This window comes from Tetrahymena thermophila (assembly GCF_000189635.1).
Source record: "Tetrahymena thermophila SB210 genomic scaffold scf_8254719, whole genome shotgun sequence".
NCBI classification, from domain to species: Eukaryota; Ciliophora; class Oligohymenophorea; order Hymenostomatida; family Tetrahymenidae; genus Tetrahymena; species Tetrahymena thermophila.
The window spans coordinates 60,783-82,219 of NW_002476484.1; the positions used below are offsets into that span (position 1 = coordinate 60,783).

A 21,437-nucleotide genomic window follows, 5' to 3' on the forward strand; every position below is an offset into this window, starting at 1 on the left:
GCTTTTAATCCTAAACTAATATTTTTGAAATGGTTATTAAATAAGTTGTCAATCTGAATTATAATTAATAATAACGGAGCAGCTTTTGTATTTACAAATATATTCTAATCAACAAATTATAAATTGAATAAAGAAAAATAAATACTCAAAATTAAATTTTTTCAAACTTTAAAATCTTATACAGGATAAAAATATGTCATTAGAGGTTATTCATCTTTAATAATCAAACCTTTTAATGTTTATATATTTTCTTATTACGAAGAGGATTGACAGTAAAAAATTCTCCTAGCAAGCTGTTTTAACAAGAAATTTTTGTGAAATTAAGAAATTACAAGGTGGTTATAAAAATTTTGATTGATATTTTGTAAGGATGAATCCCTTTAAACTAAAATATTAATTTGTAAATAAATCATATTTTTAAGTAAAGCAGGTAAAGAAATATAATATATAGATACAATGTTATTAAAATAATTATTTTGTTTGAAATCTGAAAATTTAATTTTTTTAAGTGAGCAATTTAAATTTTAATTGTGAAAAGCAATCTTAATTTAAAGAGATCCTTATTAATGTGTATCTACTGTATTTTGTAGAGTTTTTCATTTGTAGACTTCAACAATTTTTTTAAATTTAATTAAATTAATGAATGGATTTAAAAAGGAAGTAATTTGGTAAAAATAAATATCATAAGTATCAATTTATTCTTGATTGATTGGTATCAACTTGAATTAAAACTAAGAATTTCTTAAGCCAAAAGAATACCAGACATTCAGAGATAAATAAAAAAACAAATTTATTTATTATTTTTTTAAAATGATATTTTAACTTTATTTTTTAATAAATAATTTTTATATTTTTTAAATTATTTTTTATTTATACATGAATATATTTTCTATCATTTGTTCTAAGAACTAAAATAAACTCATCAGTTTGGTTTTTTGTAAGTACTGAAATAATTTATTCTTTAGTTATTAACTAATTCTTCAAGCTGGTTAACCTGATCAGCTAACCCTTCGTAATTTAAAACACTCAATACACTTATTCTTGGACCAAATTTACCTGTAAATGCTTTGCCTAAAAAAATAAATTTAATAAAAATAAAAGATAAAACTAATTAATTACCTAGCCTTGCCCTGCTACAAGAATGTATAATTGGTATTTTTTTTTAGGTAGCATGATTAATTATTTATAAAACAAGCTAATCAGAGCCATTTTCAAGAGGATTCTTTTGTATATTCAAAGCAATTATGATACATTTCGATTTTTTTTCTTTAACATTAGTGGTTAAAGTGCTTAAGACCTCTTTAAATCCAGCTACTATTCTTTTTTTGAATTTCTTTGGATCATTCAGTTTTTTCATGGCTTATTTATAAGCAAGGTCATTAACTAGAGTCAAAACAAGATTATCAATGTCCTAATTCGGCATGTGATCAACCCAACTAATATTTTATTAGATTCATTCAATATTATTGCAAAGTATTTTAATCAATCAAAATTACTTTCTAAGATACATGTTATTGTATTTAAAATTTTCTAAGTTATGATCTTCATTTATGTGTGGTGGGAGTTTATAAATTTAAGGAGATTCTTTATCAGATTAAACTTAAGGATTTTCAAATAAGGTATCTTCTTTAAACTAATTAATTAAAATATTAGCTAAATCAAACCAAAAATTAAAAAAAAAAATTTAGATACATCTTCATCGGAGGTATTATTTTTAATTTAGTCTTACTAAAATTCTTTATCTTCTTTGGATTAAATTTTGTCTTCATCATTTGATTCATCCTCAGCGACTGTTTCAAAATGATCATCTTCATTTTATGTATCTTATTATTTTATTTTATTCTCATGCTCTTTAGCAGCTTTACTTTTTTTAAAATTCTCTTGTTCTTGAAAGATTTTCAACGAAGTTTTAATTTTTGAGACCTTTTTCTTTTTTTTCTCTATCAGCTCAAAGTCAAGTTAATTTTCTGGAACCTAATTTTATTTGAATTGCTTAAAATTAATATTTCTTACAATTTTATGTAATTACAGCTTTGTATTTAATCACTCTATTTTAACGTGGATGGGGAATACCTTTTTTAATTTTAAAAAGCGCTACTTCTTTAGCAATGTTTTTTAAGAAGCCTAGTCTCTTTAATTTTCTTAGATACCTCTGTTTTTTTCTCTCTTGCTATTGTTGAATTAGTTATTCCTTCTGCTATTTTTCTTATAAAATAATCAGATCTTTTTTTAAAATTAAATCATCAAGTTTTTATTAAAATGATTTCATCTTTTAACTCACTTCTTTGAGCTCTTTTTCGCTTAAAATCTCAGTATTCCATCCAGAATTCGATTTTTATTATTCCTATAGCAAAATTATCTGCTCTTATATTTGAGAGATTTAAACATCAAGGTCATTTATTTTAATGATACTTTAATTATCTTTTAACTTTTAATTTTATTGAGTTTTACTAATAGAAGGCTATTTTTCTTATTTTTGTACTTTTAAACTTTCCAGTGATTTTTCTTTTTTATCTGGTTTCTATTACTAATTAACCAAAGATTTATTTTTTTGTTTTTTTGGATTTTTTCCAAGGACATGCACTTAAATACTGTCAATTAACTTCTCATCAGTCTACTGCTAAACTTGATCTTTATGTTATTTTTCTTCAAGCTTTATAGGAATGATTTACTTTTCGATAATTTCACTCAAATTATAATTGATCTTCGAATAATAGCCTTACTTTTTCTGTTTTTGCTTTTCTGATTGTAAGATTACAATATTCTTTTTACCTGTTTTAGCATCTTTTAATTAATTTGCTTAGTCTTTAGTCTCTGATTGCTTACTATTTATTTTAGGTGTTAAAAATATTTATAAGAAACAAAAAGAAACATTTTAATAAAAGTAAGTATTTACTCTTTAATGATATCATTTTGATTGTTGTGATTTAAATTATTTGTTTGAGTATTCTTTAAATGGTTGCTTTCTTACTGTCTGTTTATTAATTTTTATTAAGATAAAAATGTAAAATGATCTAGTGATAATAATAGTGATTTAAAAATTTACACGAGCTGATAGGAGGAGCTATGATTTTGATTACTTAATTTATTTTTATTACTTCTATTTGTTACTTACTAAATTTGTTAATTACTTTAAGAATCTTCCTTGAAATATTAATTATCCTGTCGTCTATTTTTTCTGTCAGTCTATTATTAATCTTATACTCTAAAAAAATTTATGTATCAGCGCTCTATTTTCCTATATAAATTTTACACTGGATTATGACCATTAGCTACTTGATGTGTTTACTATGATTTAACTTCTATTTATTATTGGTTATTGTTAGTTATTTTTTAAGGCAATATCTAATTCACTAAATCTTCCTGCTGCTCTGCATTTTATTTATTTTTCTTCTTTGATCTTCTGTTATTATTTTAAAACATTTAAAACTCCTTTATATTACATAAAGTTACCTGCTCTTTTTAACCTGAGTTGAATCATCATTTTAATCATCTTAATTTTCTTAAATATAATTGGTGTTTATAGGTACTTACACGAATTGAGGGTGGAAAACAATTTCTTCACTAGACAATTTCAGCTTCTAAATTATTAAATATGTACAATCTTAAAATAAATATTCCAAAAACAAAATGAACAGAATACTTGTAGTAATTTTTCTCTTCTTTATTATTTTTTCAGATCTGCTATGCTTGCATCTTCTGCGCTTTAATTGCCTCCATCTGGCTAGGCTTATGTTGCTTTTAAAATATGAATTTGCTGCTAATCCATAGATTTTAAACCTGTTTAATATGCAGACTTTATTAAGTTAATATTGCGTTTGATATTCTAGAAGAAATATTAATAATTTTGTTGGTAAAAAAAGAAATCAGTTTAATACCTTGTTTAAATCTGATATAAATTGCATATTATTTAATACAATTATTTTTTTAAAGTTGAAAAAATAAGGAGATAAATAAAAAATATTTTTAAGAGCCAGCAATGTAGTTATTTAAATATAAAGTGCTCAAAAAAAAATAAGCCTCTAATTTATTTAATTACTTTTATCTAGAATAGATAATTTTTTGAATGAAACCTTATAATATTATAAGGAATTTCATAGAACTGAAAGCTCACTGGGAAGTAATTTATCTTCCGAAACAAAACTTAAAATCCAAAATATTTAATTTTTACTCAAAATCTTTAGATTAATATTAGTGTTGTTTAAATCTTCCGTTTACAAAAGTCTCTAAAAAAAGATCTTTAAAAAAAGAATTACAATCAATAAAAAGCTTTGAAAAGGATATATTTTAAATATATTTTATTTAAGACTCTCAATTTATAAGTAATAAATAATATATTTTTGAGCTAATAATCCCACAATAAAAAACAAATATGCACAAATTTTTTAAGATTAATAAAAACTATTAAAGGAAATTTGTTTATTTTATAAAGAAAATACTTTTGGAAAAGTTTATTTTGTTAATATTTTTCAATTTTATAAAAAAATTTATATTATGCTAAACTTCAAATAATTTAGCTTAAAAAGAAACAGTACTATGAGAGAATCGCAATATAGAACTATGAATTGTTTGTTTTAAAAATTAAGAAATATGTCAGATATATAAATTAGTAAAAAATCTATTTCATTTTAATATTTCAATATTCAACCTAATCAGAAAGCATTCACTTATATTAAATAAAAAATAAAAGGAGCTATCAAGCAAAAAAGAAAGCGAATATAACAAAATTTGATACATTATTCTTTTTAAATTTATTATTGTTGTAAATTGAAAAAAATTTGTTTTTTTTCTTGGGGAATATGATAAATTATTGATTGATTAATAGAATGTTTGTTTATTATTATTATTTACTTGTTTTGTTTTGAAGGTACGCATCAAAAAATGTTATCTAGTATTTTGATTGTATTGAATTTAATTAATAAATAGATAAGTAAATATGTAAATGTGATTGTTTGTTTGTTTTATTATTTATTTGTAAAAGTGCTTGCTTTTTTGTGATTTGGTTTTTGATTGATTATTAATACAAATGATTTGCGTGATTTTATTAATTTAAGCTTGTTTGTTTGTTTATTTGTTTTGGTATATTCTTGATAAGATTTCACTGAAAAATATAAATTGAATATATAGAAAAATTAATAATATTCATAAAAAGAAAGAGGGAATAAAAAAAAGTAAGACAAAGTAAAAACTTTGCAATTCTTCACCTCAAAAAAGCTTACTTTATTATCAAAAAACCCACAAATAAACGGTTTAGCAAGCTAACATTGCTTTTAAAGTAGCTCAATTAAATCTAGGAAGCAAGCTAGCTAGCAAAAAATCTCATAATAAAGGTATCAAAATATTTATTTTTGTATTTGGAATTACATATTAGCAAAATTACAATTTTTTTACTTCTATTTTGCCTTTAAATTAATTGTGATTTTTTTTTTTACATGAATTGCTTTTTGATTATTTAAAAAAATAATTATTTGCTTATTAATTTATTTATGAACTGTGTTTCATATATTTAGAAAAAATTAAAGACTCCACTGTGTTAGATCAAATTCATTAGGTAGCATGAAGCAAAAATCTTTTAAGAGTTTAAATAAATCTATTCAAGACGAGCAGAGTCAAGTCATTTCATAGCGTGATTCAAGCTTGAATAAGATTTAAAGAAGCGAAAATAAATCGTTTAATCGCAGAGGGAGAGTATGTCTCCCTTATAAGAAGGAGAATAATGATGATAACAAAATAAATGCTGATGGAGTATTACAAAATTTAAGAAGTAATAGTTAACCTAATAATCAAATGAAATCAACTTTGCAAACATTAAAAGATTCACAAGAATTAATTTTGAATGAAGAAGCAGATAATGCTTGTGCAGGTGTTGTTGGATAGCAGCAAATTGTAGATCAAGATTTACAATTTTTAGCAGCTAAGCCTGCATTTTAAAGCAGCTTTGGGTCATCAGTAATAGATTCTTATAATAATATTAGACCTTAAAGCATTGTATAAAATGCTTAAATCCTTGAATAAGATCGCAGTTTTTATAATAAGAAACAAACATTATAAAATGGTAGTCAAGTCTAAGAAAATCTTAGATACAGTAGTGTTGGATAAACGAGTTAAATAAAATCACCTAGAGGATTTATTGGTTTCTTTTAATAAAAGCCTTTAGGCACTTAAGTACGTTCTTATACAACTAATATTTCTACTAGTAATACTATTGTGCCATAACCAACGCCTTAAATATCTTCATTGAATTTGAAAAGCAAAAAGCTCCGCCCACAAAAGGTAGTGGGAAAGAAATTGCAAAGCAAATAAAATAAGTAAACAATTGAAGATAAATAAAGCGATGAAGATATTGACGACTTTAATGAGGGAACAAACAAGGATATTATTCAATGCTTAACTTAGAACTAGATCCATTAGCTACTTACAGCTTAAATTGAAAATAATTAATCAGATGTGATGGATAACAACCATCAAACGGTAGAACACAGTTAAAAATTATCCTCAAAACAACATCGTCCTCCTTCACTTCATAACTAAAAATCTACATCACCTCAAAACAATCAAAATTTTAATGGCAGTCTAAGCGCTTTTGAGTAGTAAAAAACTCTTCAAACAGAAAATGATGATATTGATACTCCTTGCCAAAACTAATCATAGATTTTTGCGCTTGACAGTTGTAAATATGATTCCTCAAATGGGATGGTTAGCTCTGGTCTTAGCCAAAACTATTCAAATTATAATGGTGTCATCTACTTATCTAAGGAAAAAGCAAATATTTCAAAAGAATATTTAGAAGGTCTTCAAGAAGTCATCGAAGACGATTTATCAACGTAAAATTAGATAGAATAGGACTGCTTAAAACTGCAACAATAAAAAAAAGGCTACAATCAAGTTAGTACAATTGAGCAACTCATGAGTAACAACAATAACAATAACATAATTAAAAACAATTATATGGAAGAGAAATTATCTTCAGTTAAATAGTCTCCAAAAAAAATAAGAGATGATTATAACAGCTTTGATCAAATGAGTGTTGCTAAAGATTTTGGTTTTTAAAATATAAAAATGGAATAAGATAATGAAAATAAGATGGAATTAAATAATAGATAACAAACTCAAACTCTACTTGTGCAGTAAGAAAGTTCAAATACAAATCAAACTGAATAAAACTAAGCTTCTTAAAATTAAGAAAATAATGAAATAAATGTTCATGAAATTAACCAGAATGAGCTGTGTGCTGGTAATTTATTTATGAGTTCGCTAATTAATTTTTTAATTCATTTGATATTTACAACTTTTTTTAATAATCGATTTTTGTTGAGATACATAGAGAAGAGCAAGCAAAAATTGCATTTAATATAACAAAAATACAAGCAAGCAAGCAATCAAGCAAAAATTTATTTTTAATCACCAACCAACTTTTTAAGTTTTATTTCAATAATAAATAAATATAATTTGTGCAAACTTATTCAACGCACTATTATTTTTTTTTTTATTCACCCCAATTTTATTTTGTGTTAATAATAAAAATAGAACAACAACAAGATCTTGTTACAGAACCAGACAGATAAAATTCTCCTAAATAATCCCATCAGGCTTAAAACTCCAATTCAAATAAATTGCAAATTAATTAAAAAACAAATATCTCAATTCAAAATCTAAACAACGACAGCAATATTTATGGCTCAGAATCAACAAATGATCCTAATTCAGTCAAAAAGCGCCATCTCACATCCTCGCAACTCTCATAAAAGCACTTTGCCAAATATTCTAAAAGCAGTTAGGACAATATGAAAGGCCAACAAAATAGCCTCGACAGTAATAATAATTCGCAAGAAACTGTTAAGCTATAATCAAATTCAAAAACTTTGGTTGATTTTTCAAATTACAATTAAAGAATAATCAATAAGGAAGATGATGAAGAGCCAGAGCTCATCGAATATCAAAAACCTATTCTAAATTTCCCTCTAACTCTTTCTAACATCAACTAAAATCCATAGGATTTGGTAATAATTAACAATAATTAAAAGAAGAGTTAATAATTACAAATTATCTCAGATTAATACTAACTTTGTGATTAATTAAATCAATATGAAAACATAAAGCAAATGAAATCGCAATAAGATTAAACTCAGCGCGATTCATGTGATAAATTTCAATCATATCGAGATGCTTAGCTAGAGTCTAAGATTCTTTAGCAGACAGAAGAAAAAAAAGTGAGAAAAGCTTCCTTAAATCAAGGAAAGTTTGTTTAACACAAAAAAACTAATTCAAATATTCGCTTTAGTAGCACTATTGCCACCAATAATATCAATAACAACAACAACAATAATAATCTAACTAACTCTCCAAATTTTTTGGAATAGTCCTCATTTTTTGGGGATGATACACTAAAATCAGCTACAGCCTAGAATATTTTCAATACCAAGCATAAAGCAAGCAGGTAATTTTTCAACTACGATGACTATTAAGAGGCTTACAAAAATTAAGGATAGATCTAATCCATTTAGCTCAATAAAAATAACTCCGGGTAAGAAAATGCAAATTACATTACAAATGTGAGCAATGCAGAAAAAGAAAACGTAAGATAATACGAAAATAATTAAAATACTAATTTTCAGAAACAAAGCACTCACTTAAAAATGAATATTGCAAAGGAGCCAACTTTAAATGTTTAATAAAGTCACCCAACTTCTAACTCACCTATTAACAATACTTATTTTGCTGAAAGCAATTAGAAAGTTAATGCAAAAAATGAAGCAAAGCAAGCCAATTAGCTTTAATCTGATTAGATCAAAATAAATATAATCAACAACGATAACAACAACATAGAAAATAGAAGCAACATCCAAGAAACAGGTTTAAAAAATAGACTTATAAAAAATGGAGACAACTCACCATCAATGTAATTTTTTTTTTATTTTATAATAATTTTTGTGGATTTTGCTTATCTGAAAGTAAAGCAGCTTGGGAATGGTTTAATCGAATGGATAAAACTAATTACTTTATTAAAATACTTGGTATTTAAAAAATAAGTAAAAAATACACCCAAACTCTAAATTTAAAAAAACACGCTCTGAAATATCTCAAAAAAAAAAGAAGACAAAAATAAATAAGTCAATAAATATTTTAGAACTTTAAAAGAAAATTTTAAAAAAAGAAAATAAACCTGCTCTTGATCGATTTAAAGCGTGAATTTATTTAAACCAATTTATTATAAGATTTTAATATTAGAAATTCAAATAAAACTCTACTTGACTTCTTCCATTCAAGATAAATAAATTTGTATAATAAACACTTTAATCATAAAAAAATTGATTAATAAACACAAATAAATTTCTTACTTTTACATCCCAACGCAAAGAACTTTTGAATTAGTTTATTGTTTTTTTGACGCATCATTAATTTTTCTAAATTACGTAATAAACAACTAAAAAGATATTTTTTTAACAATAGAAACAATAATCACACTGATTATTTAAGTTTTTGGCTAATCTTTAAGAAAAAAGCTGATGCTCAAAGGTCTTTTACTTGCAAACAATTTTGCCAAATGATATGGCCTCAAACATTAGATAGAAAGTAAAGGAGAGATAAAGAATTGGTTCTTTAGCTCTATGAAACTGAATTCAGTAATGAAAACTCTCAGCACATAAACATCTTTGAAGCTTTGAGCCAGTACTACTATAGATTCACTCATGGTGCTTTCTATAACTAAATGGAAGACAAAGAAAATCAATCCAGAAAAATAATAAGAGCAAACACCTAGTACAATATGAGCCAGCAAAAAAACATCGATGAAGTCAGAAAACCCTCATCTCTAATGGATCTATTCTAAAATCACAACTCTAGCTTTGAAATAACTTTGTTTTCTCTCATACACATTTTGGCCTTTTTAAATAACTACAAAGATTTTCTTGATTAAACCAATCGAAAGGTGCTCAAAAAATTTTAGCTTATTTACTTGCTTATAAAAATTTCAAATATAATTCTTTAGAAATTTAAACAAAACACATTTGACAAAAGTATCTAAATTCTCAACAAAAATGTCTTAGACTTTCTCAACGATATATTTTATTTGATATTTTTAGACTCTATCCAGTATATAATTGGCTAAGAGAAACTAGAAACCCACTAAATTAATGTAAAGTTATATGATAAAGTAGAGTAAATATAATTATAATTAACTACCACTGAAGATATTATCTAATTCTTTTAAAGAAATCAAACCATATATTAAAAAACTTAACAAACTGTTTGAAATTCAATTGCTCATTGAGATTGCCTCTAATTTTTGATTCTCTATGATTCAAATTCATCTATTTTTCTTTAGAAGCAGCTTAGTGTGCATTGAAACCAAATAAAAAACACATTCATTCCTTAATACATAGATACATACATAAACAAACAAACATACAAATATTTCCTTGTACTAAACCAACCAATCAATGATAATAAAGAGTAAATTCAATAATATTAATATATCCTATAAACTAAAGTAATAATTAAAATAAATTATAATACTAATAATTAACTTATAAACTAATTAATTAATCATTAAATTAATAATATAACCACTTAAATTAATTTATTCATACAAAAGAATGTAAAATAACCATATTTCAATATTCATCTAATTTATTGTGTAAATTTATATCAACTATGGTTTCTCAAAAATTGTCATTATTGTGCCTATAAATAAATAAATATATTTAATCTTTTGTTTTATCTTAATCTATAAAAAAGTAATTTTGTCTTTTTAAAAACTTTTTAATTTTGTTAATTCCCTTAATTATTTTTATTAATAGCAAGCAAAATATTAAGATATTGAAATTATTTTTTTGTAAATTTAAATATTAATCAAAAATAGCCAAAAAGATTCAAATTTTTTTTTGAAAATCAAATAAATGTTTTTAACCATTTTTTATTGATTCTGAGTTTGAATCATTGAAAAAAAGATTTCTTTTTTAAAATATGTTCTTGAAAAATAAATCATTTTTATTTTAATATTTATATAATTTAATATAATATTAATGTTATTATGGTGGTTAAATGATTTAAATCTGTTAAAAGCCTAAAAAATCTAGAAAAATTTGAAAAAATTGACTGTTTTTAATATACTAAAAACAAGATTTAATTTTGTAAAAATATCTGATATTAAAAGATATTTAAATTTATTAATTAAATGACTGATCAAAATTTTATTATTGCAAAAGAAGAAGGCAAAAGTTATCTCCAAAAAAAGGAATATGAAAAAGCAATTTAATCTTACTTAAAGTGCTTGACGTTTGAGGAAATTAGCAATGAGGAATTATCAATACTAAATCTCAACATTGGTATTTGTTATATGAACAAAGGAAATTTAGAGGATTCTTACTAATTTATAGAAAAATCAATTAGCTACAATCCTAATTATTAGAAAGCGCATTATCGCAAAATATAATGCTTATTTTAAATGGGGAAACTCCAAGAGTCTCTCAATTTGTGCAGATTTATGATCAAATAGCACCCAGAAATTTAAGATTTTTCAACTTTAATTGTAATTTTATTTTTTTACTTTCAGATTATTCTTAAATACATTATTTATTAGAAATAAATTTAGGAAAAGATATTAAAAGAGCAGAGCTAGTCTGTTTCTTGGGATTAGTTTTCAGAAGTATTAGTGAATGAAAATATTACTGAATCTTCTTTGAAAGAAACACTTTTTTAGATTTAAACCAAAATAGAATAAAGAGGAGATCATAAGAAGATATTTGTAAGTGGTGGTTTTATTGATTAACTTCTCAAAAATTCATCAAAAGCTTGCAAAAGTAATAGCTTGTCTTTAAATTTTATTTTAAATAACATCTTCAAAATCACTGAGGAAGATAAGCACTTCTAATTGTCTTATGAATCTATTCCTTTTGCTATTTAGATATTTAAGGACAATCTCAAAGATTTTAAAAATGAAGCTAGTTAAAAAATAGTCTTAGATTCTTTAAGGATATTGCAGTATTCAGATATTTTAGTGAGTGGTGAAAATATCCTAGATGCTATTTAAAATTCTAAATGTTAAGAAGAAATATTGTGCTCATCAATATCTATTTTATCTAGTTGGTGTTATAATAATGTTAACTATTATCTTTAGTTACTTAATTCTTAATAAAGTATTCAACCTCTTTCAGATAAATTGTAAAGCATTATGGATTGGACTGCATATAAGTTAAAATCAGCTAAAAAAGGAGATATTCTTTACAAACAATTTTTATAGCTTTTATTCAAATTGCAATTCAAACTCAATCCATTATATTTAGATAAAAAGTATTTCTATAGAAAGGATAAGCTTGCAAAAACAGACATGATTCTAATTTAAGAAATGCTTATCTCATCTTATTAAATGGCTGTACAAAAAGTAATAGAAAACGACTTATAAAGATGCTTATTTACTACTTATTTAAGGAAACCAACAGATATTGTTATAATAGATTGTATTCTTTCTATTTATAGTATTTTACTAAAAGAATAAAAGTTTGTTGATAAAGTCATGCAAGACATTGCCTTTTAAGATTTTAATATTTAAATCTAAAAATTTTTGTCTTCAAATCAGCAGGAGCTTACTTACATAATCAAATATGGTTTGCTTTTATTTAAAACTAACAAGTAAAAACAACTCCCAGAGCTAGTTTCATTCTTGAGAATATTTTCTTTTTCAGAAATATTTGATAAGATTTTATTCATAACAGATGAAAGTAAATCATTTTTGCACTCAATTTTAATGTTTATTAAAAGCAATTTTATTAAAAGATTAATTTTCAGAAGCTATGGAGTTTATAGGATTCATGAGTTGCTTTGATTAGTTCAAAGTCGAATTGATAGAGACAAGCAAGGGAATTTTGAAAAAGCTTAGCTTAAAAGTCAATTTTGATATCTACGAACAAGGATTAAACTGGCTCATCACTATTAGCAACCTTTGCTTTGATCAACTCAAAGACTACGAATCAAAACAAAAAGATAGATTTGGTCTTTCAGAAGATAAATTGGTTGAATTAAAATAATTCGAAGAGAAATATCGTCCTGATGAAGTGAAATAAGCTAAAGAGATATTTAGGTACAATGAAGAATACATTAAGAAAAAACAAATATCTAAAATATTACTTGACGATGTTGGGGTTATCAAATATCTTTCTTAATATATCACAAAATCTGGTAAAAATTAATCTAATATGATTGTCACTTATTTGGCTTAGCTTTTGTCCAAGTTAATCGTCTTAAACTAAAGTTATTCAAATTAAATAGATAAAAGTTTATTTGATAAAAATCTGATTATTTACTCTTCAAGAGCTGTACATCAAATTAGCCAATAGAAAACCAATGATTCATCTTAAATTATAATACAATTTACAACATATATCAGCAAGCTTGTCAAAGATTGCAATCCTAATATTTTTTAATACTCAGAGGTTCATATAATACTTGATGCACTTTTTAAAGGTAAATAATAATAATAATAGAATTTAAAACATTAAAATTAAATATTAACAAAGGCATAAAAGAGAGTCAACATGAATTGCTTACGTTTGAAATACTTCTGAGCCTGGTTCAAATGACTTCTCTAGGAGAACAAACAACCACAAAATTAGTTAATACAGAGACATTGAATTTACTATAAAATTTATTGATGGAAGATAAAAATTACTATATTGTCCATGGAGCATTAGAAGTTATTAACAACATTTGTTTAAATGATAAAATGATGGAGAGAATTTGCAATATGTCAACTTTGTAAAAACTTATTTTTGCTCACTTCGACTACTGCTATGAATAACTGCTTAAATAAAAACCTGAGGAGATAAATAATAGCTACGATTAGCCTATTAAAATTATTAACACAATTTACAATATTCTTGCTATAAATGCAAGCAATTAATCCTTCAAAGAAAAGATTTTAAATCATGTATGCTCAAAACCAGATACTATAGCTATACTTCTATAAAAATACTCAAAAAATGATGGTTACATAAGAATGGAATTCCTTTATAAGTTTATTTTTATGACTGAAAGTGTGAGAGGTAAAAAATTTAGTGCTTAGGAGAAGCAAATAATTAAAAAAATGTATGAAGAAATCAAAGAATAATATAAAAAAGAATGCAATGGAGTAATTCCTAAAAATGACACTAGGTTTGAATATATGGATTCAGTTATTAACTGAATGCTAATAATTCTCAATATTTTTTATTTAACCTTTTCTTAAATATATTTTATAAAGATCAAAATATATATATTTATTATTCATGTCTTTCAAATATTACTTATTTTTACCTCTAAAAATTAATTAAAAGACAGACAGACAGACAGTTTATGAAAATTAATTTTTCTAATAAAAATTTACTTTAATAATTCGAAAGTTTAGTAAATATTTTGTCTTATTTATTTTAAACTATTTAATTTTAAGCAATAACAAAAAAATAATTGTTATATTTTGTAAAATTGTTAATTAAAGATATTTGACTAATATATAAATATTCTATCTCTTATACATAATAACTAACATATTTTAAAAATATCATAAATAAATAACATATAGCATAAATCCTCAAATATTAGTATCAAATTTTTTTAAAACCCAAAAAAGTATTTTTTGAAAAAAATTTTTAAATAAATAATTTTCATAGGTATTAGAATGAAGGGATAACCTTTTACCAAATAAGGGTATTTGTAAATATAAAAATATTAATAAATCTATTTATATTTTAAGTTAATTATCATATTAATAAAAGATATTAAACAAAACATAGAATATTTTATATTCAAACAATTTTATATTTATTCATCATTTTCACCTTTTGGTTATCATTTTCAGAAATATATTTTAAAGAGAATTAATCTTTTTGATTTAAGACACTTACTTTATACTTTCAATTATTATGATTTATTAATTTCGTTATTACTTTTGATATAAATTAGTATAAATTACTAAAAAATTAATAGAATAAAATTTTTAAATTAAAAACTATAAATTGAAATAAATAAATAAAAAAAATATTAGCAGAATAAAAAAAAATCAAATAAAAAGCTAATAAATAAATTAATAGAGTTATATTGTTTTAAATTCATTTTTATATTAAAAAATATCACAATCAAATAAAAATAAACTGCTTTTACCTAAGATCAAGTATCAATTTTTGGAGATTAGTGCAATTTACTAAACCTGAGCCTATGCCTGATGCACCAACTGTACCAATTTTATTGGAACTTTTTAAAAATTGAAGAAAAAATACACAATTAAATATTTAAAAGGAATGAAATAATAAGAAAGGAAGAATAAATTAATTAGTAGTAAAAACAAAAGTTGAAAATGAAAAAATGAATTAAATTAACAAAGAAAGAAAAAAAAAACACGGGCAGAATAAAAAGAAAAATAAATCAGATAAAAAGTAATTAATTAATTAAAATATTTATATTATTCTAAATCATTTATATTAAAAACATAATAAACAAATAAATAAATAAACCATTTTTACTAAAGATAAAGTGACAAATTTGAGAGATTAGAACAATTTGCTAAATCAGAACCTAATTTTTGTGTACCTTCATCACCAATTTAATTGTAACTTTTTAAATAGTGAAGTATAGTATATAACTAATTAGTCAGTTAGTTAAAATGAATTAATTAATAAAGAAAAAGTTGTATTGAAAAGAAATGAATAAATTAATTAAACTAAAAATTTAAAAATAAAAAAATGAGTTATATTTAAAAAGAAAGAAAAAAAAATAAGCAGAATATAAAAAAATAAAAATATTTTAAATAAAAAACTAATAAATAAATTAAAAGAGTTTTAATATTCTAAATCATTTATATTAAAAACATTATAAACAAATAAATTATTTTTACGAAAGATAAAGTTACAAATTTTAGAGATTAGTAAAGTTTGCTAAATCAGAACCTAAGTTTGATGTACCTTCATCACCAATTTAATTGTTACTTTTTAAATAGAGAAGTAAAGTATATAAATTAATTAGTTAGATAGTTAAATAGAATTAGTAAAGAAAAAGTACTATATGATAAAAAGTAAATAGATTAATTAAACATAAAATTTAAAAATAAAAATGAGTTAAATTTAAATTTAAAAATAAAGAAAAAAAATATGAGCAGAATATAAAAAAATAAAATATTTCAAAAAAATGCTGATAAATAAATTAAAAGAGTTATATTGTATTAAATTTATTTATATTAAAAAATATCACAATCCAAAACAAATAAATTGATTATACGAAAGGTCTAGTGTCAAATTTTTGAGATTAGTGCAATTTACTAAACCTGAGCCTAAGCCTGATGCACCAATTAAACAAATTTTAGTGTTACTTTAAAATATTGAAGAATAAATAAATTAGAAGGAAAAAATGAAATAGTTCGAAATAAATAAATAAATTAATTAATAATCAAAGCAAAAATTGAAAATGAAAAAATGAGTTAAATTAACAAAGAAACAAAGAAAAAAGAGTAAGAGATAATAATAAAAATAAATAAAAAAAAAAAGAATTTATAAATTAAATAATTAAATTGTTTTAAATTTATTTTTTTTTAAATATCATAATCCAAAACAAAAAAACTATTTTTACTAAAGGTTAAGTGACAAATTTTAGAGGTTAGTGCAATTTCCTAAACCAGAGCCTAAGCCAGATGCACCTTCGTCACCACTTGTGTTGTCACTTTTTAATATTGAAGAAAAATAAACTAAAAATTAATTATTTAAAAGGAAAAAATGAAGAAAAAAAATGAAAATAAGAAATTAATGAGTTAAAAAAAGCATAAATTATAGATAAAAAATTGACAATTCATCGGGGTTATAAATAGAGAACAAAATCTTTGTTCCTAACTAAAAATGGTTTTTTTTAAGTGCGAATATGCTCACAAATCAAAATGTCCATATCCTCAGCAAAGATACTTTGCTCGCTGCTCCCACAAAATAAAAAATTGGTATTTTTGAATTGTATTATTTTCGTATTTACTTGATTTAACAACATACTTAGAAGCTAAGGGAGTCTAAATTTTAATTGTTTTCAGTAAAAACCTGAAGGCTGCTGAACTGAGTTAAAAGTTAATTGTAAGGAAATTTACATTTTAATATTTTTTATTCAATCTTGCTTTAATGTTATTTCAACTAAAATTTAATATTTATATTAAAAAAAAAAATAGTATATAGCTAATCCTGTAATTAAAATATTTAATTTTTATGATTTAAAGCTAATTTTACACTTTTTAATTTCTCATTAAATTAAATTTGAAAAATTATAATTTTATCAAAAAATATTTGTGCGAATATTCGCATTAACCATTAATTTCGTTTAAGAACATGTTCGAATTTTGCAAAAAATTCCAGTTGAACAAATTCATTGCTGGCAATACTCATTTATTTGTGTGAGACTTAGAAAAAATGAGTTAAATTAAAAAAACAAAGAAGAAAAATAAATCAAATAAAATGCTTTTAATTAAATTCAATTTTATTTTAAAAATATCACAATCTAAAACAAATAAATTGTTTTTACCTAAGATCAAGTGTCAAATGTGAGAGATTACTGCAATTTTTTAAAGCAAAACCTAATCCTGATACACCTTTACCATCAATTTAATTATTACTTTTATAACATATATATATATATATATTGAAGAAAAAAGATAGTTTATTTGAAGGAAAAAACAAAGTCAAAATATACATAGTAAGAAATGAATTAATTAATTAATTAATTATCAAAGTAAATGTAAAAGTTGAAAATTAAAAAATGAATTAAAAAAAACACAATCAATATATAAAAAAAATAAATCAAATAAAAAGCTAATAAATAAACTAAAGAGTAAGTTATTTTAAATAATTTTTTATATTAAATAATATCATAATTCAAACAATAAACTAATTTTACCTAAGATCAAGAATCAAATTTGAGAGATTAGTGCAATTTGCTAAATAAGAACCTAAACTTGATGCACCTTCTTCACGAATTATATTGCAACTTTTCATTATTGAAGAAAAAATGAATAATTAATTTATGAGTTAGAAGGAAAAATGAAGTGTTAATATGGAATAATAAGGAATTAATTAATTTTTTAAAAAAAGTTGAAAATTAAAAAATGGGTTGAATTAACAAAGAAATAAAGAAAAAACACTTAAAATTAAAAGAAAAATTAATCAAATAAAAAATTAAAAAATAAATAAATCAAAAGAGTTGTATTGTTTTAATTTCATATTTATTTGAGAAAAAAAAATATATATCCAAAACTAAATAAATAGTTTTTACCTAAGATAAACTACCAAATTTGAAAGATTAGTACAATTTGCTAAAGCAGAACCTAAGGCTGATGCACCTTCGTCATCTATTTTGTTGAAACTTTTAAATATTGTAGAAAAAAAAAATAAATCACCAATTAAAAAAAATGAAGAAAAAATACAAAATTATTAAAAAAAAATTATTAATAATCAAAATAAAAATTAATTAAAAGATAAAATAATATAAAATTTAGGTGTAAATAAAAATAAATGAATGAGTATGTATGTATGTATATATGAGAATTTCTTTTAGAAAAATAATTTCAGAAATAACTTGAGAATTAAATTTAAAAAAGTATTAATAATAATATCAAAATATTAAATTACCTAAAATCAAGAAAGAGAGCCTAATGAGATTAAAGTGAAGAGTTTAAAAACTTTTTTATTAATAAAGAAAAATTTAAAGAGCATTCATCTAAAAATATATAATTACTTCTTCTACATTGTCGAAATATTAATTCTCTTATATCATTTATTTATTTTCTCAAAATATTGAAAAGTTATTTATGGAAATTTGTAAATAAATCACAAATATATTAAAAGAAGTAAATTAATTTACTTTTATTTCAAATAATTTGAATAAAAAGATAAATATATTTTTATAAGTATCAAATATTAATATATAAATTTGCTTTTAAGATGATATATCGCAAAAAAGTTAGTGTAACATTCATTATTAAATCTTAATATTATATTTAAAATGTATACATTAAATATGGCAAGAATTAGAGACCATTTTAAAAAATTCAAGTAATAACAAACAGTATTTAAATTTTAATAAAATAATTTTATTGGTCAAATTTAAATATATTTACATATAGAGTGAGTCAGTATCATTATATTATGACTATGATTTAAAATTTTTAGATGTGGATTCAAACAAATAAAATAAAATTAAAATTAAAAATATTTACTTCAATTAAAAAGTAAACAAATAAACACATTAAATAAAATAACATAAAAACAAAAAATTAATTAATTTATTTATTTTTTATTTAATTTTAGCAAGTAGTTTCTTAACTAAAAAAAAATATGATCAATTGACATTATAAAAGCTTTGATTGTTTTGGATTAAAACAGAAGGCTGTACAAGAATTACTTTATTTAAGTAAATTTGATTTTAAAATTTTTTTATTTTTTTGTTATTTATTAACTTACCAAAAAATTGTATTTGTAAATATAAAAATATTTATAATTTTTATTTATAATTTAAGTATAATTATGATATTAATAAATTATATTAAACAAAACATAGTATATTTTATTTTCAAACAATTTTATATTTATTCATCATTTTCACCTTTTGGTTATCATTTTCAGAAATATATTTTAAAGAGAATTAATCTTTTTGATTTAAGACACTTACTTTATACTTTCAATTATTATGATTTATTAATTTCGTTATTACTTTTGATATAAATTAGTGTAAATTAATATAAATATTAATAGAATAAAATTTTTTAATTAAAATTATAATTTTAAATCAGTAAATAAATAAATAAAAAAAAAATATTAGCAGAATAAAAAAAAATCAAATAAAAAGCATAAAAATAAATTAATGGAGTTATTTTATTTTAAATTAATTTTTATATTAAAAGATATCACAATCAAATACAAATAAACTGCTTTTACCTAAGATCCAGTATCAATTTTTTTAGATTAGTGCAATTTAATAAACCTGAACCTATGCCTGATGCACCGATTGTACCAATTTAAATGGAACTTTTTAAAAATTGAAGAAAAAATATGAAATAATAACATTGAAGAATTAATTAATAATAATAATAATAAAAGCAATAGTTAAAAATGAAAAAATGAGTTAAATTAACAAAGAAAGAACAAATAAAACAAAAGCAGAATAAATGAAAAATAAATTAAATAAAAATTAATTAATAAATTAAAAGAGCTATGATATTTTAAAACATTTCTACTAAAAACATAATAAACTATTTTTACTAAAGATAAAGTGACAAATTTGAGAGATTAGTACAATTTGACAAATCATAACCCAATTTAGATGTACCTTCATCACCAATTTAATTGTACTTTTTAAATAATGAAGTAAAGTATATTATTAATTAGTTAGTCTGAAGGAATTAATAATGATAATAAGTGAATTTGGGTTTAATATAAAAAGAAAGAAAAAAATAACATAAGTAGTATATAAAAAAATAAAAATATTTTAAATAAAGGCAAATAAATAAATTAAAAGAATTATTTTGTTTTCGATTTATTTATATTAAAAAATATCACAATCCAAAACAAATAAACTATTTTTACGTTAGATCGAGTACCAAATTTTTGAGATTAGTACAATTTACTAAACCTGAGCTTAAGCCTGATAAACCTATTGCACCAATTTTATTGCTACTTTTAAATATTGAAGAAAAAATATATAATTAAAAAATTAATTAGAAGGAAAAAATTAAGGAAAAATATGAAATAATTTGAAATAAATAAATTAATTAATTAATTAATAATCAAAGCAAAAATTGAAAATGAAAAAATGAGTTAAATTATCAAAGAAAGAAAAAGAAAAAAGCATAAGCAAAATAATAAGAAAAAGAAAAATAAATCAAAAAAAAAAGAATTTATAAATTAAAATAGTTTTTTTCTATTCAATTAATTTTTTTTTAAAATATCACAATCTAAAACAAAAAAACGATTTTTACAAAAGACTAAGTTATAAATTTGAGATATTAGTGCAATTAGATAAACCAGAGCCTAAGCCAGATGCACCTTCATCGCCACTTGTATTGCCACTTTTTTGATATTGAAGAAAAATAAACAAAAAATTAATTATTTAGAACAAAAAAATGGATAAAAAATTAATTAAAAAAGCATAAATTGTAGTAAAAAAAATTAGTAATTTATCAGAGTTGCAAACAGAGAACAAAATTTTTATTCATAACTAAAAATAATTTTTTTTAATTGAGAACATGTTCGCAATTCAAAATGTTATCATCAACAGCAAAGTTACTATGTTCACTGCTCCAACAAAATAAAAACTGGTATTTCTAAATTGTATTATTATTGTATTTACTTGATTTATCCCACCTACTTTGAAGTTAAGAGAAGCTAAATTTTAATGGAAATTTTAGTTATCTAAGTGAGGGAGGGTTGTGTTTTAAAAAATATCACAAT

General features: G+C 22.1%; 6 protein-coding genes across 6 annotated transcripts; 4 read left to right on the forward strand and 2 right to left on the reverse strand. All coding sequences in view use genetic code 6, as the record gives it.

Annotated features, from left to right (window-relative positions):
* Positions 1 to 645: 645 nt before the first annotated feature.
* Positions 646 to 4,156, reverse strand: TTHERM_00395870 (ribosomal protein L7Ae containing protein). The gene is made up of 11 exons (XM_001011959.3): positions 3,879 to 4,156; positions 3,644 to 3,796; positions 3,454 to 3,581; positions 3,254 to 3,400; positions 3,047 to 3,205; positions 2,897 to 2,974; positions 2,030 to 2,825; positions 1,693 to 1,974; positions 1,497 to 1,633; positions 1,120 to 1,436; positions 646 to 1,071 (listed from the first exon to the last, which is right to left on the reverse strand). The coding sequence occupies exons 1-11, from the start codon at positions 3,903 to 3,905 to the stop codon at positions 923 to 925; spliced, it is 2,373 nt and encodes a 790-aa protein (XP_001011959.3). The 5' UTR covers positions 3,906 to 4,156; the 3' UTR covers positions 646 to 922.
* TTHERM_000395859 (hypothetical protein) lies at positions 4,067 to 4,540 on the forward strand (the record flags this gene model as incomplete). Its single annotated transcript, XM_012796491.1, has 2 exons — positions 4,067 to 4,322; positions 4,518 to 4,540. The coding sequence occupies 2 exons, from the start codon at positions 4,067 to 4,069 to the stop codon at positions 4,538 to 4,540; spliced, it is 279 nt and encodes a 92-aa protein (XP_012651945.1).
* A 1,016-nt stretch (positions 4,541 to 5,556) lies between these two features.
* TTHERM_00395860 (hypothetical protein) lies at positions 5,557 to 10,252 on the forward strand (the record flags this gene model as incomplete). Its single annotated transcript, XM_001011958.2, has 3 exons — positions 5,557 to 7,234; positions 7,528 to 8,899; positions 9,451 to 10,252. 3 exons carry the CDS (start codon positions 5,557 to 5,559, stop codon positions 10,250 to 10,252), a joined length of 3,852 nt encoding a protein of 1,283 aa, XP_001011958.2.
* A 924-nt stretch (positions 10,253 to 11,176) lies between these two features.
* Positions 11,177 to 14,179, forward strand: TTHERM_00395850 (tetratricopeptide repeat protein; the record flags this gene model as incomplete). Its single annotated transcript, XM_001011957.2, has 4 exons — positions 11,177 to 11,530; positions 11,582 to 12,719; positions 12,775 to 13,461; positions 13,515 to 14,179. 4 exons carry the CDS (start codon positions 11,177 to 11,179, stop codon positions 14,177 to 14,179), a joined length of 2,844 nt encoding a protein of 947 aa, XP_001011957.2.
* A 2,032-nt stretch (positions 14,180 to 16,211) lies between these two features.
* TTHERM_000395807 (oxalate/formate antiporter protein) lies at positions 16,212 to 18,765 on the reverse strand (the record flags this gene model as incomplete). The annotated part of the gene is made up of 7 exons (XM_012796492.1): positions 16,212 to 16,332; positions 16,591 to 16,680; positions 17,518 to 17,607; positions 17,890 to 17,979; positions 18,265 to 18,354; positions 18,621 to 18,670; positions 18,727 to 18,765. The coding sequence occupies 7 exons, from the start codon at positions 18,763 to 18,765 to the stop codon at positions 16,212 to 16,214; spliced, it is 570 nt and encodes a 189-aa protein (XP_012651946.1).
* Positions 18,766 to 21,026: 2,261 nt separating this feature from the next.
* On the forward strand, positions 21,027 to 21,359 carry TTHERM_000395808 (hypothetical protein; the record flags this gene model as incomplete). The annotated part of the gene is made up of 1 exon (XM_012796493.1): positions 21,027 to 21,359. One exon carries the CDS (start codon positions 21,027 to 21,029, stop codon positions 21,357 to 21,359), a length of 333 nt encoding a protein of 110 aa, XP_012651947.1.
* Between the last annotated feature and the right edge of the window lie 78 nt (positions 21,360 to 21,437).